Source organism: Rhinoraja longicauda, chromosome 43 (assembly GCF_053455715.1).
Source record: "Rhinoraja longicauda isolate Sanriku21f chromosome 43, sRhiLon1.1, whole genome shotgun sequence".
Lineage (NCBI taxonomy): Eukaryota > Metazoa > Chordata > Chondrichthyes > Rajiformes > Arhynchobatidae > Rhinoraja > Rhinoraja longicauda.
The window spans coordinates 8688384-8709154 of record NC_135995.1 but is presented as its reverse complement, the minus strand read 5'-3'; the positions used below and the strand labels follow the sequence as shown (position 1 = coordinate 8709154).

Below are 20771 nucleotides of genomic sequence, written 5' to 3'. Positions count from 1 at the left end.
ATTATATTAATATGTTGTATATGAACATTGTCATTGACAGTGTGCACATTGTGTTGAGCTGCTGCAGGTAAGGGTCTCACTGATGTACCTGGGTCAGCAGGTGGCTGTAAAACATCCCACAGGTAACTTGGGGAAACTTTGTAAAAGTTTGTTTGGAAAACTTTTTATTTGCTTGAGTTGGGACGCGGTCCCTTTAAGTGGGCGCCGCGCCCGCGCAGTGCTCCGGCTGCCGGCGGTCCAGAGCCGGCAACTCGCGCATGCGCGGAGCCGCCGTGCGACGGTTGGATTAAAAATCGGGTCACGTGGGAGGGGAGGGGGAGGAGGAGGCCGCGCCTGCGCAGTTGGGGAGGGGGAACAGGAGGTGGGGGGGAGGGAGGCTACCTCACCCCTCCCTCACCCCTCCCCCCCCCCCCCCACTGCCCCCATCGTTGAGTTTAATGTCCCGTGTAACTGAGGCACAGTCAAAAGCTTTGTTGTTGCGTGCTGGGCAGCAGCGGAAAGACCGTACGTGATGGCAATCCAGCGTTCAACGCCCCATTGTACCCAGAAGCCCAGACCATCACGCACGCACAAACAAACAAACAAACCAACCTCCCTTCCTTTTTTTTTTTTTTTTTTTTAATATTTTTATTAAAAGTACGGTAAATTACAATAATACAACAGATATATCTTAATACATTTTTTATACCGCTTCATTTTTTTGAGCTTTAAGAAAAAGATAGAAGTAAAGAAGTAAAGAAAGAAAGTGCGCAAGAGTCGTGAAGTGCAAGAGAGTGTTGGGAAAAGAAAGCCCCTTGGAAAAGAAGTTAGAGAAGGAAGTAAAGTAAGAAAGTAGACCCTTGAAAAGAAAGAAAAAAAAAAAAAAAAAAAAAAAAAAAAAAAAAAGGGGTAGAAACAATCGCTCTATTATAACATTAAACTCCGCAGGAAGGGGACTACCAACCAAGTCTGTTTTGTTGTTTTACCTCCCGTTACCAGGTCCTGACACCATTTATTTATTTATTTCTTTGTAAAATTACTATTGCACCTCATGCACCTCCCTTCCATCGCCCCCTCACGCTGCCTCGGCAAGGCCAGCAGCCCAGACCGTCACGCACAAACAAACAAACCAACCTCCCTTCCATCGCCCCTGTCTACACCTCACGCTGCCTCGGCAAGGCCAGCACCATAATCATGGACCAGTCTCACCCCGGTCACCCCCTCCCCTCCCCTCTCCCATCGGGGCAAGAGGTACAGAAGTGTGGAGACGCACACCTCAATCTAACTCAACTCAACCCCATCCAACCCAATCCAACCCAACCCCACCCCACCCAACCCCACCCCACCCAACCCAACCCCACCCGACCCAAACCAACCCAACCCCACCCAACCCAACTCAACCCAACCCCACCTCAACCCCAACCCCACTCAACCCAACCCAACCCCACCCAACCAAATCCCACCCAACCAAACCCAACCTAACCCAACCCCACCCAACCCAACTCAACCCACCCCAACACAACTAAACTAGAAGTGTGGAGACGCACACCTCCAGATTCAGGGGGAGTTTCTTCCCGGCTGTTATCAGGCAACTGAATCGTCCTCTCACCAACTAGAGAGCGGTCCTGACCTCCCGTCTACCTCATTGGAGACCCTCGCACTATCTTTAATCGGTCTTTACCTTGCACTAAATGTTATTCCCCTTTATCCTGTATCTGTATTCTGTGGACAGCTCGATTGTAATCGTGTGCAGTCTTTCCGCTGACTGGATAGCACGCAGCATCAAAGCTTTTCACTGTACCTCGGTACATGGGACCATAAACTCAACTCTCCCACCCCCCTCTGTCTCAAAGCAAACTCAATGCTAGCATTTATTTCAAGAGGGCTTGCGTACAAACCACAGGGATGTGATGCTGGTGCTCTACAAGGCGCTGGTCAGGCCACATTTGGAGTATTGTGGGCAGTTCTGGGCCCCGTATCTGAGGAAGGATGTGCTGGCTCTGGAGAGGGTCCAGAGGAGGTTTACAAGAACTATCCCAGGAACGAGTGGGTTAACCTTCTACGACAAGTGTTTGTCGGCACTGGGCCTGAACTCGCTGGAGTTTAGAAGAATGAGAGAGGGGGCCCTCATTGAAACGTACAGAATAGTGAGCGGCCTGGATAGAGTGGACGTGGAGAGGATGTTTCCACTAGTGGGAGAGTCTCGGACCAGAGGGCACGGCCTCAGTATTAAAGGACGTTCCTTTGGGAAGGAGATGAGGGGGAATTTCTTTAGCCAGAGGGTGGTGAATCTGTGGATTCTTTGCCACTGACGGCCGTGGAGGCCACAAGTCAGTGGAGATATTTCAGGCAGAGATGGATAGATTGTTGATCAGTGCAGGTGTCGGGGGTTACGGGAGAAGGAGGGAGAATGGGGTTAGGAGGGAGAGATGGGTCAGCCGTCAGTGAATGGCAGAGTGCACACGATGGGCCGAGTGGCCTCATTCTGCTCCAATAACTTGTGAATTTGTAAACTAAACGATTCTCTCTCTCTCTCTCGCTCTCTCTCTCTCTCTCTCTCACTCTCTCGCTCTCGCTCTCCCTCTCTCTCTCTCTCTCTCTCTCTCTCTCCTCTCTCTCTCTCTCTCTCTCTCTCTCTCTCTCTCTCTCTCTCTCTCTCTCTCTCTCTCCCTCTCTCTCTGTGTCGATCTGTCATTCTCTGTCTCTCTGTCTCTGTCTAGTCTTTCTGTCTTTGTCTCTCTCCCTGTCCCTCTGTCATTCTCTGTCTCTCTCTCTCCCTCCCGCCCTCTTTTTATGTCTCTTTCTGTCTCTCCCTCTGTCTCTCTGTCTCTCTCACTCTCTCTCTGTCTCTGTCTCTCTGTCCCTCTCTTACTCTCTGTCTCTCTTTCTGTCTCTCTTTCTGTCTCTTTCTCTCTCTCTCACTCTCTCTGTCTCTCTCTTTCTCTGTGTCTCTCTCTCTGTCTCTGTCTGTCTTTCTGTCTCTCTCTCTGTCCCTCTGTCATTCTCTGTCTCCCTGTCTCTCTCTCTCTCCCCCCCCCTTTTATGTCTCTTTCTGTCTCTCACTCTGTCTCTGTCTCTCTGTCCCTCTCTTACTCCGTCCCGCTTTCTGTCTCTCTTTCTGTCTCTTTCTCTCTCTCTCACTCTCTCTGTCTCTCCTTCAATGGGAGATCAAATCACTTGGAGTAAGATCCCTCTCTGCTCTACGACACTCCCTGTCTACATGGGAACTGTGTACTTGCGCTCCTAGATCCCTCTCTGCTCCACAACACTCCTGGGAACTGTGTACCTGTGTTCCTAGATCCCTCTCTGCTGTACAACACTCCCTGCCTACCTGGGAACTGTGTACCTGCGCTCCTAGATCCCTCTCTGCTGTACAACACTCCCTGTCTACCTGGGAACTGTGTACCTGCGCTCTTAGATCCCTCTCTGCTCTACGACACCCTCTGTCTACCTGGGAACTGTGTACCTGCGCTCCTAGATCCCTCTCTGCTCTACAACACTCCCTGTCTACCTGGGAACTGTGTACCTGCACTCCTAGATCCCTCTCTGCTGTACAACACTCCCTGTCTACCTGGGAACTGTGTACCTGCGTTTCTAGATCCCTCTCTGCTCTACAACACTCCCTGTCTACCTGGGAACTGTGTACCTGCGCTCCTAGATCCCTCTCTGCTCTACAACACTCCCTGTCTACCTGTGACGCCACTTTCAGGGGAAGTGCACCCTCTCCCAGTCGTTGCAAGATGGCGGCACTGCCCTAGCAGCTGCGGCTTACCTGCAGTCCATTTGTCTTTGTGTTTTTGTTGTTTTTGTTGTCTTAATTGTAGTTGTGATGTGGTGTTTTTGTGTTGTGTACTATGTGTGAGTGTGGGGGTGGAGGGGGGTAACTGTAACATTGTAAATATGTGTCCCTTCCGAACGGAGACCCGACCTTTGTTTTCTGGGCCGTGTCTCCGTTCCTGCTGCGGCCTACCATCGGCCCAACTCCTGGAGCTGGCGGCCTCCAGGGCTCTGGTTCGCAGAGCCCGCGGACCAGACTCACCATCAGCGGAGCCGGCCGTTCTCGGAGGCTGCGGGAGCGGCTGCGACTCGCCTTAGGCTCGGGCCGCGTGGATGCCGACATCGGGAGCTCCGGCAGCGGCAGCGTGTTCGCCCGCCCCGGATTGCGGGGCTTGGGTCGGCCCGCCGCGGATATTTCACCGTCCGGCGCGGCCTGAAATAGGCCACGGAATTTTCTCTGCTCGGCGGGGGCTTCAATGTCGGGAGCCCCGACCGCCCCGACTTGCAGCGGGGCTTGGGTCGGCCCGTTGCGGACATTTCACCGTCCGGCGCAGCCTGGAACATGGCAACGACAACAGCCTGACCGCAGGAGAAGACGGCAGGGGAAGAGAAAAAGACATTCTGGCCTTCCATCACAGTGAGGATGGGACTGGAGGAGACTCACTGTGATGGATGTTTCTTTTTGGGGGGTTTTGTGTTGGTTGGGGTTGTGTAATTTGCTTATTTTATTGCTCTTATTGTTGGACTGTGGATGACGAAATTTCGTCCAAAAAACTTGTTTTTTGGATGACAAATAAAGATATCTTGAATCTTGAAACTCTCTAACTATTTCCACACAGAGGGTGGTGGGCCTTACAGAGGTGTACAAAATCGCGAGGGGAATAGATCGGGTAGACGCACAGTCTCTTGCCCAGAGTAGGGAAATCGAGGACCAGAGGACATGGGTTCATGGTGAAAGGGAAAGGATTTAATAGGAACCTCAGGGGCAACCTTTCCACACAGAGGGTGGTGGGTGTATGGAACGAGCTGCCGGAGGAGGTATTTGAGGCAGGACTATCACAACACTTGGACAGGTACATGGATAGGATGGGTTTGGAGGGATATGGGCCAAACGCGGGCAAGTGGGACTCGTGTAGATGGGGCATGTTGGTCGGTGTGGGCAGGTGGGACTAGTGTAGATGGGGCATGTTGGTCGGTGTCGGCAGGTGGGACTAGTGTAGATGGGGCATGTTGGTCGGTGTGGGCAGGTAGGACTAGTGTAGATGGGGCATGTTGGTCGGTGTGGGCAGGTGGGACTAGTGTAGATGGGGCATGTTGGTCGGTGTGGGCAGGTGGGACTAGTGTAGATGGCGCATGTTGGTCGGTGTGGGCAAGGTGGGACTAGTGTAGATGGGGCATGTTGGTCGGTGTGGGCAGGTGGGTCTAGTGTAGATGGGGCATGTTGGTCGGTGCGGGTGGGACTAGTGTAGATGGGGCATGTTGGTCGGTGTGGGCAGGTGGGACTAGTGTAGATGGGGCATGTTGGTCGGTGTGGGCAGGTGGGACTAGTGTAGATGGGGCATGTTGGTCGGTGTGGGCAGGTGGGACTAGTGTAGATGGGGCATTTTGGTCGGTGTGGGCAAGGTGGGACTAGTGTAGATGGGGCATGTTGGTCGATGTGGGCAGGTGGGTCTAGTGTAGATGGGGCATGTTGGTCGGTGCTGGTGGTACTAGTGTAGATGGGGCATGTTGGTCGGTGTGGGCAGGTGGGACTAGTGTAGGTGGGGCATGTGGGTCGGTGTGGGCAGGTGGGACTAGTGTAGATGGGGCATGTTGGTCGGTGTGGGCAGGTGGGACTAGTGTAGATGGGGCATGTTGGTCGGTGTGGGCAGGTGGGACTAGTGTAGATGGGGCATGTTGGCAACATCCAATCAACCCGATCTATTCCCCTCTCACACCTCCTTGCTATTGAGGCAGTGCAGAATAGGTTCACCAGTTTAATCCCCGGGATGGCGGGACTGTCGTACGAGGAAAGCTTGGAAAGGCTGGGCTTGTGTTCACTCGAGTTTGGAAGGACGAGAGGGGGATCTTATAGAGACGTGTAAAATTATAAAAGGACTGGACAAGCTAAATGCAGGAAACATGTTCCCAATGTTGGGCGAGTCCAGAACCAGGGGCCACACAGTCTAAGAATAAAGGGGAGGGCGTTTAAAACTGAGGTGTGGAGGAACATTTGCAGTTGTGAATGTGTGGGATTCTCTGCCACAGAGGGCAGTGGAGGCCGATTCGCCGGATGGGTTTAAGAGAGAGTTAGATAGAGCTCGAGGGGCTAGTGGAATCAAGGGATATGGGGAGAAGGCAGGCACAGGTTACTGATTGTGGACGATCAGCCGTGATCACAATGAATGGCGGTGCGTACAGGTTGGAAGGGCCGAAAGGCCTCCTCCTGCACCTGTTGTCTGTGTAATACATTCGTAGTGTAGGAAAATAACTGCAGATGCTGGTAGAAATCGAAGGTATCACAAAAAGCTGGAGTAACTCAGCGGGTCAGGCAGCATCTAGGGGAGAGAGAATGGGTGACGTTTCGGGTCGAGACCTTCAGACTGAACCCTTCAGACCCTTCTTCAGAAGGGTCTCAACCCGAAACGTCACCCATTCCCTCTCTCCACAGATGCTGCCCGACCCGCTGAGTTACTCCAGCACTCTGTGAAACGTCACCTATCCATGTTCTCCACAGATGCTGCCCGACCCGCTGAGTTACTCCGGCACTCTGTGAAAAGTCACCTATCCATGTTCTCCACAGATGCTGCCCGACCCGCTGAGTTACTCCGGCACTCTGTGATACCTTCGATTTGTACCAGCATCTGCAGTTATTTTCCTACACAAGGAATGTTAATTAATTAATTATTAATTATTAGATGGGCCTGCAGTGCAGCGGATCACCACACGGTGGGAGTGTGGACCACAAAGTGGACGGGCCTGCAGTGCAGCGGATCACCACACGGTGGGAGTGTGGACCACAAAGTGGACGGGCCTGCAGTGCAGCGGATCACCACACGGTGGGAGTGTTGACCACAAAGTGGATGACAATAGACAATAGACAATAGGTGCAGGAGTAGGCCATTCAGCCCTTCGAGCCAGCACCGCCATTCAATGCGATCATGGCTGATCACTCTCAATCAGTACCCCGTTCCTGCCTTCTCCCCATACCCCTCACTCCGCTATTCTTAAGAGCTCTATCCAGCTCTCTCTTGAAAGCATCCAACGAACTGGCCTCCACTGCCTTCTGAGGCAGAGAATTCCACACCTTCACCACTCTCTGACTGAAAAAGTTCTTCCTCATCTCCGTTCTAAATGGCCTACCCCTTATTCTTAAACTGTGGCCCCTTGTTCTGGACTCCCCCAACATTGGGAACATGTTTCCTGCCTCTAATGTGTCCAATTCCCTAATTATCTTATATGTTTCAATAAGATCCCCCCTTATCCTTCTAAATTCCAGTGTATACAAGCCTAATTGCTCCAGCCTTTCAACATACGACAGTCCCGCCATTCCGGGAATTAACCTAGTGAACCTACGCTGCACGCCCTCAATAGCAAGAATATCCTTCCTCAAATTTGGAGACCAAAACTGCACACAGTACTCCAGGTGCGGTCTCACCAGGGCCCGGTACAACTGTGGAAGGACCTCTTTGCTCCTATACTCAACTCCTCTTGTTATGAAGGCCAACATTCCATTGGCTTTCTTCACTGCCTGCTGTACCTGCATGCTTCCTTTCAGTGACTGATGCACTAGGACACCCAGATCTCGTTGAACATCCCCTCTTCCTAACTTGACACCATTCAGATAATAATCTGCCTTTCTATTCTTACTTCCAAAGTGAATAACCTCACACTTATCTACATTAAACTGCATCTGCCATGTATCCGCCCACACACACAACCTGTCCAAATCACCCTGCAGCCTTATTGCATCTTCCTCACAATTCACACTACCCCCCAGCTTAGTATCATCTGCAAATTTGCTAATGGTACTTTTAATCCCTTCATCTAAGTCATTAATGTATATTGTAAATAGCTGGGGTCCCAGCACCGAACCTTGCGGTACCCCACTGGATTTCCTCCAGTTCCTCTGTCACCCTAGGATCTCTGGCCACTAGAACATCTGGGAGATTGTTTGTATCCTCCTTGGTGAAGACAGATCCAATGTACCGGTTCAACTCGTCTGCCATTTCCTTGTTCCACATAATAAATTCGCCTGCTTCTGTCTTCAAGGGACCCACATTTGCCTTGACTACTTTTTTCCTCTTCACATACCTAAAAAAGCTTTTACTATCCTCCTTTATATTATTGTCTAGTTTACCCTCGTACCTCATCTTTTCTCCTCGTATTGCCTTTTTAGTTATCTTCTGTTGCTCTTTAAAAGAGTCCCAAATCCTCTGGCTTCCCACTCGTCTTTGCTATGTTATACTTCTTCCCTTTTATTTATATACCTGCCATTGCCGTTCCGCAGTCTTCCCTGCTAGGGCCTCCTTCCAGTCAATTTTGGCCAGCTCCTGCCTCATGCCTCTGTAATCCCCTTTGCTATACAGTAATACTGACACCTCCGATTTTCCCTTCTCCTTCTCAATTTGTAGAGTAAAACTTCTCATAATGTGGTCACTGCCTCCTAATCGCTCTTTTACGTCAAGTCCCCTTATCAGAACAGGTTCATTACATAACACTAAATCCAGAATTGCCTTCTCCCTGGTCGGTTCCAGTACAAGCTGTTCTAAGAATCCATCTCGGAGGCACTCCACAAACTCTCTTTCCTGGGGTCAATTACCAACCTGATTTTCCCATTCTACCTGCATGTTGAAATCTCCCATGACAACTGTCACCTATCCATGTCTCCACAGATGCTGCCTGACCCGCTGAGTTACTCCAGCACTCTGTGAAACGTCAACTATCCATGTTCTCCACAGATGCTGCCTGACCCGCTGAGTTACTCCAACACTCAGTGAAACGTCACCTATCCGCCTTCTCCACAGATGCTGCCCGACCCGCTGAGTTACTCCAGCACTCTGTGTGTCTTTTTCCTTTTGTAAACCCAGTATCCACGGATCCTCGCGTCTGCTGTTTGAAGAGATCTCTGTACTGTGACGCGGGGACGCGGAGAGAACTCAAACGCGGGTTATTTTTTTAAAGACTTTATTAAACGTCAAGTTAAAGGTGAAGAGTTACAAACGTGAGCGGAGCCACAGCGGGTGATGTGCGCGCCGGCGGGTCGCAGACTGGAGCCCGCGATGTTGTAATGAGGTGTTGCATTTTGTGCCGTGGAACAAGGGCAGGACCCACACAGTGAACGGTAGTCCTCTGGGGAGTGTCGTAGAGCAGAGGGATCTAGGAGTTCAGGGGCATGGTTCCTTGAAGGTCGAGTCGCAGGTAGATAAGGCGGTCAAAAAGGCTTTTGGCACATTGGCCTTCATCAGTCAGAGTATTGAGGATGGAAGTTGGGAGGTCGTGTTGCAGTTTGGGGATTAAATGGGAGCCGTTCAGCGCCGACCTGTTGTCCACCGGGTTTCTGCCCCACAGCCCCTGAGCCCCGCTCCTGACGCCGGTCCCGGGACCCGACCCTTTTACACACCCGGAGCGGAACCGGAGCAGATTCTCAGCCACTTGTCTTCATCCCAAGGACCGAAGAAAGGATAAAGTTTCTCCGTGAATTTATTCCCAGTGAAGGTGTGGAGATGGGACTTGGTGGCCGCGTCGTAAAATGAAACTGTCCCGGACTCGTAACTGAGATAAACTCCCACCCTCCCGGGGATGGGACGGGCGGGGAGACGGGATGGACGGGAGGTGAGTGCAACAAACTGGTCACCCCGCCGCCAGATGATCCAGACTCCAGTCTCCGAGGTCAGTGTGACCTCTCCCTTCCTCTCCACAGACTCTGCGGCGACTCCCAGACTCCAGCCCCGATTCCCCGCCACCTTCACCTCCCAGTAATGTCTCCCCGATGTGAACCCCTCCGTTCCCAGCACACACGGCCAGTCTGTAAACCGCTTCCCGGTGTCAGGGAGACTCCTCCGGGTCCCGGTCCGTCTCACCCTCTTCCGATCCTCAGAGACCTCGAGCTGCGCATGCGCTGTTTCCACGTCCAGGGTGACGGAGACTGGGGGGAGAAGCAGAGAATCAGAAAGTCCCCGGGGGGGGGGGGGGTCGGGGGGAGACTCGGGCAGCGCGGACCCGGGACCGGGGGAGAGGCCGCTCGGCCTCAGGCACAGGCGGGCGGACAACAGAAACCCTGCCCGGGGTTTCACCCACAACCACATCGGGGGGACAACTGACATCTCCCCCTGAGTTTTTAATCCGGGGATGGCGAAGGGAATTTCGTGAGGTGGGGGAGGGTGGACGTGGAGGACGGGTGCGGAGAGTGAGGAGGATTACGAGATTGCATTGGGGATGGGGGAATGAAGCGGGCTATTCAGATATGGAGGCAGATCGGAGCTGGAGGATATAGAGGTGAGTGGTAATTTGAGGTTGTTAAAGAGGAGGTAGAGGTGTGTGGTGGGGTCGTCATGATCACAGTGAAAGGGGGTAATAATAATAATAATAATAATGCATTACATTTATATAGCGTTTTTCATATACTCAAAGACTCTTTACAGGGATTTAGAGAACATAGGGAAGTGAATAAATAGATAAATAAGTAAACGAACAGAGAAAGGAGACAGAAGGTAAGGTGACCTTCAGTGGTTGAAGGCAGTACTGAACAGGTGAGACTTCAGTGATGTTTTGAATGTGGTGAGTGTGGAGGAGTCTCTGACGGTTTGGGGTAGCGAGTTCCATAGGGTGGGAGCAGCGATGGAGAAAGCCCTGTCCCCCCAGGATCTGAGTTTGGTCTGGATGTGGGGGGATAGGAGATTGGCAGCAGCAGAGCGGAGGGTGCAGGTGGGAGTGTGCCTGTGGAGGAGGTCGGTCAGGTAGGATGGGGCCAGGTTATGGAGGGCTTTGTAGGTCATGAGGAGGATTTTGTACTGGATTCTCTGCGGGATGGTGAGCCAGTGGAGTTTGTAAAGGACGGGGGTGATATGGTCACGGATCGGGGTGTGGGTGAGTAGACGGGCAGCGGAGTTTTGAATGTATTGAAGTTTATTGATGATTTTTGAAGGTGCGCCATAGAGGAGGCTGTTGCAGTAGTCCAGACGGGAGGTGATAAAGGCGTGGATGAGGGTTTCTGCAGCTGTGGAGGAGAGGGATGGACGGAGACGGGCAATGTTTTTGAGGTGGAAGAAGGCTGTCTTTGTGATGTGTTTGATGTGTTTGTCGAAGGAGAGGGTTTGATCAAAGATGATTCCAAGATTCCGGATGTGAGGGGAGGTGGATACTGGGAGACCATCAATATTGAGGATGAAGTTTTGGGTGGATTTGGTGAGCGTTTCTGGACCAATGTTGATGATTTCAGATTTGTTGCAGTTGAGTTTGAGGAAATTTGATTGAAGCCAAGATTTTATTTCAGTGATGCAGTTTGTCAGTGTAGAGTGTGTGGGGTGGAGATTGACTTGGTGGAGATGAGGAGCTGGATATCATCGGCGAAGCAGTGGAAGTTGAGACACGAGGGGCCAGATTACCTGCTCCTCTGTTGTTTGTGACAGAGGGAAGGGTGGGGTTGTTAGTCAACTGGAGTGGGTGCAAAAGGATTTACATCATCAGGTCTGAAGGGCTGTGTTATCAGGTGAATTTGGACAGTCATAAGGTCATAATGTCATAATTGAAAGTATTAGAATTATGCCATTCTGCCCATCAAGTCCACTCCACCATTCAATCATGGCTGATCTATCACTCCCTCCTAACCCCATTCTCCTGCTTTCTCCCCATAACCTCTGACACCTGTACTAATCAAGAATCCAGTTGTCTCTGCCTTAAAAATATCCACGACTTGGCCTCCACAGCAACCTGTGGCAATGAATTCCACAAATTCACCACCCTCTGATTAAAAACATTTCCCCTCATCTCCTTCCGATAAGAACATCCTTTAATTCTGAGGCTATGTCCTCCAGTCCTAGACTCTCTCACTAATGGAAACATCCTCTCCACGTCCATTCTATGCAAGCCTTTCTCTATTCTGTATTTTTCAATGAGGTCCCCCCTCATTCTTCTAAACTCCAGCGAGTACAGGCCCAATGCCGACAAACGCTCATCATAGGTTCATCTACTCATTCCTGGAACAGACTATTCAGACTGGGATATTTTTTCTTGGGAGCCTGTCAGAGTGACATTATGGATGTGTATAAGATGCACAAACAAGGTGATTAGCCACAATACTTTACCCAAGGTCGGAGAGTCTAAACCTCGAGCGCATCAGTTTAAGATGAGAGTGGAAACAATAAAAAGGACCTGAGGAGCAGGTTTTTCAGTCAGTGGGTAGTGTAGATGTGGAATGATCTGACAGAGGAAGTGGTCGAGGAAGGTACAATTACAACAGTTCACAGAGAATTGGGTAGATACGTGGATAAGGTAGACTTGGAAGGATATGAGCCAGACTCAGGCAAGTGGGGCTAGCTTGGTTGGGCAACGTGGTTGGCATGGTCGAGTCGAGTCAAAGGGCCTGTTGCTGTGCTACAAAGCTCTCTGACTCTGTGATGCTTCCCAGCAGATGAGCTTGGTGGGAGATCAAATCTTCAATTTCCCTTCAGTCCAAAATACCATTAATCTTTGCATCTAAGTATTACTTAAAGATAGACACAATTGAAGGTAGACACAAAATGCTGGAGTAACTCAGAGGGACAAGCAGCATCTCTGGAGAGAAGGAATGTGTGATGTTTTAGTTAGAGACCCTTCTTCAGACTGAAGAAGAGTCTCGACCCGAAAAGTCAACCATACCTTCTCTACAGTGATGCTGCCTGTCTCGCTGAGTTACTCCAGAATGTTGTGCCTTCCTTCGATTTAAACACGCGTCTGCAGTTCCTTCGTACACCTATTACTTAAAGGTGTCAGGAACTAGAACAATGGAAAAGGTATAAGCTTTACCTTGCTTGAAGTCATCAGATGATTGTTTAAATGCTGTGTTCAATGAAACAGGGCAATGAAACTTTTCAATTGGCAAGGCAACGTCTACCACCGACAATGGTTTGGCTTCATCACGAACCCTGCGGATATTTAACAGCTGTTTATCAACTGAGCATCAGAAATGTTTTGAGTTGTTCCACAAAAACTTATAATGTTTCCATCAAGAGCATGTCCTACCTTCGCTTGCGACCGGCTTCCTCCTGAAAGAAATAAAACACAAATCTCAATTGACTGAGATGTTCCGTCGTCATCCTGACAGCGGGAATTTCTCCACATTTCTACAACCCTCTGATAATTCCCATTCCCCAACTCTTATCACCGCTGTCATGCAGATAGAAAGCGGACATTACCATCGAGACGTAGAACGAAGGGGGAAAGCATAAGGAATGTTCATGAGAATGACGCCATTACTGAGAGGATGGAACTCAATGCAAAGACTGGGCAGGTTGTGGGAGTTTATCTGGGCAAGATGTCAGGAATGATGAGATAAGATTTAAGTTTATCGGTGGATTTAAATGGGTGAGGATGAAATAATATGTCTAATCGATGGGAGAGCAAAAATCAAACCTGAAATATAACGCGGTCTTTAACAAATACCAAAAGGAATGTAGTCATGAGAACATGGACTTCACTTGCATTGGAGGGACTCAAGCCAACAGCAGAGATCATTTAAGGGCAAGTGGGATAATCACGAGAGCACTCCTGGAATTCAGGGTGTTGTTACTGAGTGTGGTGAGTAGATGGGAGGGATTTTGAATGGAGCTGAAATCTTGACTGGATAGGATGGGCCGAATGGCCTGTCTATGATGTAGAATGGGAAGTCATTCTATGGTGAACAAAGGTGGGTAAAACAAACAGAGCAAATTCCCCCAAGGTGACCGCCCACTGCTGATGGGAACCGGATGTAGATAATCAATCTGCTGTGTGCGCCACGTTCTAGATTTCAATGTTAATCCCCACACTGTGGTCATGGCTGATTTAGCCCAGGACTGGACTCCTCCGCTTTGTCCCATTCCCTTTGATTTCAGTTCCCTGAACTTTCAAAAATGTATCTTCCTCTAGTATAAATACTTCTAACAGGTTAAACCTCTCAGAGTCTCTGGGTTGGAGAGTCCCAGAGATTTACTGCCCTCTGTCCATTCAGCGATCAGATATAGGATCACCCGTCGTAGTTCTAAACTCCACAAACACCTCTCTACATTCCGGCCAGGCAGTCCTGAGATCCCATAGATTATGCGGGAGACAATTTAGTTTGGGAACAATAACAGCTGGAACAGAAAGACCATTTACCCAGTTCTCAATTACTGGTAAAGGCAGCATTTATTTCTGCAATGTCACCACCATTTTGTGACTGTGCCCTTTCACTTCGTCAGACTGTAGTGTCACCCCTCACCTTCAGAAACACCACATTGTCCTTTTGATCCATCTGTTGCTGGAACTTAAAGAGTTCCTCCTGAATAGATTTTAAATTCTCTTCGATCTCCCCAAGATTTTTCTTCATTCTTTTCAGAATCCTCTTCTCTTCGTCCCGGATATCTGCCAGTACCCGCTGCTCTTTCTTAGTTAGAATCTGGTGCAGTTCAGCAAACTGGGATGTGATCTTGGACTGAAGGTTGTGTGACTGTTCCTGTGAAATGAAAGGTGAAGATCAATATTTCATGTCACTGATTATGGTTCCTCGCGTCTTTACTGGTGACATTTGGCCTGTGCATTTTTATTTGCTTTGGCAATTCAATAGTTTTTCTAAATGCTTCTAAAATATCGTGAGGGTAATCTTACAACCCATCAATCCTCTACCCCTAATGCAATTCCCAGCTGCCTATTCCTTCTCACGTGTCCATTAATTCCCATTTATCCATCCACCACCCCCTAGTTGGGTGCCGCAAGGCTCATTGCTGGGACCGCAGTTATTTACAATATATATTAACGATTTAGACGAGGGAATTAAATGTAATATCTCCAAGTTTGCAGATGCCACAAAGCTGGGCGGCAGTGTGAGCTGCAAGGAGGATGTTGTGAGGCTGCAGGGTGAGTTGGATAGGTTGGGTGAGTGGGCAGATGCATGGCAGATGCAGTAAAATATGGATAAATGTGACGTTATGCACTTTTGTGGCAAGAACAAGAAGGCAGATTATTAGATTGGGTGTCATCATATCATATCATATATATACAGCCGGAAACAGGCCTTTTCGGCCCTCCAAGTCCGCGCCGCCCAGTGATCCCCGCACATTAACACTATCCTACACCCACTAGGGACAATTTTTACATTTACCCAGCCAATTAACCTACATACCTGTACGTCTTTGGAGTGTGGGAGGAAACCGAAGATCTCGGAGAAAACCCACGCAGGTCACGGGGAGAACGTACAAACTCCTTACAGTGCAGCACCCATAGTCAGGATCGAACCTGAGTCTCCGGCGCTGCATTCGCTGTAAAGCAGCAACTCTACCGCTGCGCTACCGTGCCGCCCTCTACCTTGTTCATCAGTCACTTAAAGTTAGGATGCAGGTACAGCAGGCAGTGAAAGTAAGCATGCAGGTAGAGCAGGCAGTGAAGAAACCTAATGGCATGTTGGCCTTCATTGTGAGAGTATTTGGGTTTTGGAGCAAGGAGGTCCTACTGCAGTTGTGCAAGGTCCTGTTGAGACCACACCTGGAATATTGTGTGCAGTTTTGGTCTCCTAAATTAAGGAAGGACATTCTTGCTATTGATGGAGTGCAGTGTAGGTTCATCAGGTTAATTACCGGGATGGCAGGACTGACACATAATGAAAGAATTGGTCGACTGGGCTTGTAGTCACTGGAATTTCGAAGGATGAGCGGGGATCTTATAGAAACATGTAAAATTCTTAAGGGATTGGAGAGGCTAGATGTGGGAAAAATGTTCCTGATGTTGGGGGAGTCCAGAACCAGGGGTTATAGTTAAAGAATAAGGGGTGGGTCATGATCATATTGAATGGTGGTGTTGGCTCAAAGGGCCAAATGGCCTACTCCTTCACCTATTTTTCTATTTTCTGTTTAGGACTGATATAATAATAATATATTCCTTTATTCGTCCCACACGGGTGAAATTTACAATGAGATGAGGGAAATGTTTTCACCTAAAGAGTTGTGAATCTATGGAATTCTCTGCCTCGGAAAGCAGTGGAGGCCAATACCCTGGATGTTTTCAAGCGTTAGATGTAGCTATTTGGGCTCACGGAATCAAGGAATATGGGGAAAAAGCAGAAACGGGGTACTGAATTTGGATGATCAGCCATGATCATACTAAATGGCGGTGCTGGCTTGAAGGGCCGAATGGCCTACTCCTGCACGTATTGTCTCTGCACCGCCCGAGGCCAGGATCGAACCCAGTCCCCAGAACTGGGAGACAGCAGCACTACTTGTGTCACTGCGCTGCCCTGTTATTACACACATCACAGGGATCAAACCTGCACAAGATCAGGAAATCGAAACTTAAAGCCTCACCAGAACTCCAGAAATCTTCTCTTTCTGTTGCTGCTCCATTTGCTGGATCCCTGATTTATCTTTTGTGAGAGACTGGATGGAAGATTTCACCTGATCCTGGAATTGTGTTTGGGAATCAGAAAATTAAATGGTTGAACAGTAAAAATGGAATTAAACAATGATGCGTTTAAAATCGGTTTGCTTTTACCTTGTGGTTTTCAACAGCTTCTTTAACCGGCATGAAGCTGTGAGACTTGTGTTCCCGCCCAGCTGCACAAACCACACAGATCAGCTTCTTATCAGTTTCACAAAACAGCTTCAGTTCTTCCTGATGTTCCTCGCAGTGAGGTTTACTTTCCTTCTCTGGAATTATTTCCCGATTCAGGCTCAGTGTTCGAGCTTTCTCAGCCAGTCTAACTAAGACCCAATTTACTTTGAGGGTGCGGTCTGTAAACTCCTCTCTACATTCCGGGCAGGAGTTTCTCTCCTCCCTGTCCCAACTCTGTGTGATACAGGAGCGGCAGAAGTTGTGCCCGCACTCCAGTATAACCGGATCGGTGAAGAAATCCAGGCAGATGGGACAAACTGCCTCCTCCGTTAAACTCTCGACCGGGTCTTTCGCAGCCATTGTAACTCCGCCACTTCCTGGTTCAGTGTTTCCCACTGCGCGCGCTGCCGTCTCCGGCAATGACCTTATTTGGCTGCAAGTGTTCAGTGTGAAGGTGTCCTGGCCACTTCCAACTAATCACTCGAGGGAGGGGTCAGTTAGAGATTAAACCGGCCTGAATATAGACGAAAGCGGAGAGATTGCCCTGGGATTGTGTAAGGCAGGACAGAAAGGGACAGGGACCAGCGCTAAGGAGGTGTAACTGAGGAGGCGTTGCACCTGTTGGGCAGTGGAACCCGCCGCCCGCATCTCCGTTCACAGCCCGGAAGTAATATTATTAAAACATATTTTAATCCACATCAGTTCACTCGTCTCTCGCGCTCCAGTCTTCAGGTGCGTCTATATTTGGGTAAGCCGTGCATCATTTCATATTAAGGATGTCCAGTGTGGACTAATGTGTTCAGTTTTGTTCACTCTGCTGTTTGAAGAATGTGGATACATTGGAAAGGGTGTAGAGATACTTATGAGGACGTTGCCAGGGTCTGAGGGCCTCACTGTAGGGAGAGATTGGGCAGACTAGGACCTTATTCCTTGGAGCGCAGGAGGATGAGGGGTGATCTTATAAAGGTGTGTGAGATCGTGACGGGAATAATCCCGGTTTTGGACATGGTTATTAACTGAAGGGCCGCAATCCCACAGGAACTGGTGAACTGCTGAGAGCGGCGCTGTCACTCTGCAAACCAGCGGGACAGTCCGGCTTCCGTCTTTCTTTCTCTCTTTCTTACTTTCGTTCCTTCCCTAAACTCAAATTAACACATTTACCATGCGGGAGATCGTGCACATACAAGCCGGCCGATGTGGCAACCAGATCGGAGCCACGGTAATTATTGTATCCGAGACTTATATTGTTGTAATTTTTTTAAATTCCCGGCGGTTTGCATATTAGGCTACTAAATTACATATTAGGCAACTAAATTTATGTCAGCTCTTCGTCTCCAAGAAGCCCTTCTTGCTTAAGTCCATACTCCGCCTCCTCCAGTTTAAATTCCATTTGGAATATTTTGGAGGACCAAGAAACAAGAACTCGAGGCATCAACTAGAGGTTGGGGTGCGGTGGCGAGGCACCGATTTAATTATCGAACGAGGAATCCAGTGGCACAATCCAGGGACACAATGTAAATTATTTTTCCGCACCTTAAATACAGTTAATCGCCTCGAATACTTGAAAAAAATAAACTGTCTGAAAAACGATGAGCGCAACACTCTTATTTTGTTAAAGATCCAACTCGGTTGAAGATCAAATGTCCTTGGAAATGGCCGAGCGATCTACTCAGAGGGCAATTAGTGATGTGCAATAAATGCTGTTCGTGCCGCGACATCTACGTCCTGAGAAATTGATCACCGACTTACATTAATTCCTTAATAAGAAGGTTAAGTTTTGTTTATTAAGAACAGCCTTGTATTAACTCACGAAGCTGATGAAAAGCAATGCAAATAGTAGCACAATGTATTACTCAAGTTATTCAACAAGGTAGATCTTGCGGACTCTCCTTTTCATTTCTCTCGTCATACCGGATTGTGTTTCAGTCACCGCCACCGTCCTTTTATTCCAATAGACATGATACATATTCTAGAATAGATCTATTTTTGATTTCAGCTCAATTAAGGGGTAGAATAATACAAATAGATTATAAGGCTAGATTGTTATCGGATCATTCACCATTATTAATGAAAATTACGATGCCAGATAAAGAACAGTCAGTATATAAATGGAGACTCAACTCTTTACTATTGAAAAGGCAAGACTTTTGTGATTTTATTCGAGGACAAATTGGATTATTTTTGGAAACAAATATAAATTCAGTTAATGATAACTTTATTGTATGGGATGCAATGAAGGCTTATTTGAGAGGCCAAATTATAAGCTACTCGTCTAAGATAAAGAAAAACTATAGGAAGGAATCTGAAAGATTAGAAAAAGAAATCACCGTACCAGAAAAAGACTAACATAAAGCTTCTTCAGATACAAAAAAAATACAACTTGTAAATAAAAAAATTCAATACAATACTTTACATACTTACAGAACAGAAAACCTAATATTACGAACTAACCAAAGATATTATGAATTAGGAGAAAGAGCGCACAAGGTATTGGCATGGCAACTGAAAGAAGAACAAATATTAAGAACAATAAATTCAATTAGAACAGATCAAAACATTATAGACAATAGACAATAGGTGCAGGAGGAGGCCATTCAGCCCTTCGAGCCAGCACCGCCATTCAATGCGATCATGGCTGATCACTCTCAATCAGTACCCCGTTCCTGCCTTCTCCCCATACCCCCTCACTCCGCTATCCTTAAGAGCTCTATCCAGCTCTCTCTTGAAAGCATCCAACGAACTGGCCTCCACTGCCTTCTGAGGCATAGAAATTCCACACCTTCACCACTCTCTGACTGAAAAGGTTCTTCCTCATCTCCGTTCTAAATGGCCTACCCCTTATTCTTAAACTGTGGGCCCCTTGTTCTGGACTCCCCCAACATTGGGAACATGTTTTCCTGCCTCTAATGTGTCCAATCCCCTAATTATCTTATATGTTTCAATAAGATCCCCCCCTCATCCTTCTAAATTCCAGTGTATACAAGGCCCAATCGCTCCAGCCTTTCAACATACGACAGTCCCCGCCATTCCGGGAATTAACCTAGTGAACTTACGCTGCACGCCCTCCATAGCAAGAATATCCTTCCTCAAATTTGGAGACCAAAAACTGCACACAGTACTCCAGGTGCGGTCTCACCAGGGCCCGGTACAACTGTAGAAGGACCTCTTTGCTCCTATACTCAACTCCTCTTGTTATGAAGGCCAACATGCCATTGGCTTTCTTCACTGCCTGCTGTACCTGCATGCTTCCTTTCAGTGGACTGATGCACTAGGACACCCAGATCACGTTGAACATCCCCTCTTCCTAACTTGACACCATTCAGATAATAATCTGCCTTTCTATTCTTACTTCCAAAGTGAATAACCTCACACTTATCTACATTAAACTGCATCTGCCATGGAGAGGAGGGGGAAGATGGAGGGGAGAGTTAGGGCGGGTATGAAGGGGGGGTAACAGAGGTGGGGGGTTCCCCCCCCTTCCTGCCCCCCCCTGGTGGGGGGGGAGATTTGACCCGTGACCCACAGCTTCATTAAACGATTGACGGCAGCCCGTGTCCGTGTCGTGTGTGCGTGTCCGTGTGCCCCACCCCCCGTCACCCCTCGACATGCGTGTAACTCGCACGGAAATAACTCAGGGCGGAGAATGTGGGGGGGGGGGGTGGAGGTTTATTGTGAATCTCAGGGTGGGGGGAGAAGGGAGTGAGGATGAGGGGGAGAGGGATCTTCTTTGTGGGGGTGGGGAGGAGAAGAGAGGGGTTTGAGGGGGTGGGGAGGAGAGGATGGGTGGAGGTAGAGGGTGGAAGGGGGAGAGGAGAGGTGAGTTGTGGGGTGGGGAGAGGTTTATTGTGAATCTCAGGGTGGGGGGAGAGGAGAGGGGGGAATGAGGGGGGAGGGAGAGGTAGAGGGGGGAAGGGGAGAGGGATCTTGAGGGGGGAGGGAAAGGAGGAGAGGAGGAGGGGGTGGCGAGGGGGATTCAAGGGGGTGAGGGGGAGGGGAGGAGGGTTCGAGGGGGAAGATGGGGGTTTGAGGGGGTGAGAGAGAGGTAGTGGGAGGAGGGGGAGAGGGAACTTGATGGGGGAGGGAGGGGGGTTCGAGGGGGAGGAGTGTGGGGAGGAGATATTGTGAATCTCAGGGGGGAGAGGAGAGGGGGGATGATGGGGGGAATGGGGAAGAGGTAGAGGGGGAAGGGATCTTCTTTGAGGGGGTGGGGAGGAGAGGAGAGGGGTTTGAGGGGGAGGGAAGGGGGAATGGGGAAGAGGTATTCATTGGGGTGGGGG

At 49.1% G+C, this 20771-nt stretch overlaps 1 protein-coding gene across 1 annotated transcript in view; it reads right to left on the bottom strand.

The window, feature by feature from the left end:
* Positions 1 to 9040: 9040 nt before the first annotated feature.
* The window catches only part of LOC144612222 (zinc-binding protein A33-like), an 18718-nt gene continuing 6987 nt past the window's right edge, over positions 9041 to 20771 (bottom strand). Inside the window, exons 5-8 of the mRNA XM_078431781.1 lie at positions 14174 to 14386; positions 12958 to 12980; positions 12742 to 12860; positions 9041 to 9883 (exon numbers count right to left, since the gene is read on the bottom strand). Coding sequence (XP_078287907.1) covers positions 9351 to 9883; positions 12742 to 12860; positions 12958 to 12980; positions 14174 to 14386 — 888 coding nt within the window. The 3' untranslated portion in view covers positions 9041 to 9350. The remainder of the gene's footprint in view (positions 9884 to 12741; positions 12861 to 12957; positions 12981 to 14173; positions 14387 to 20771) is intronic.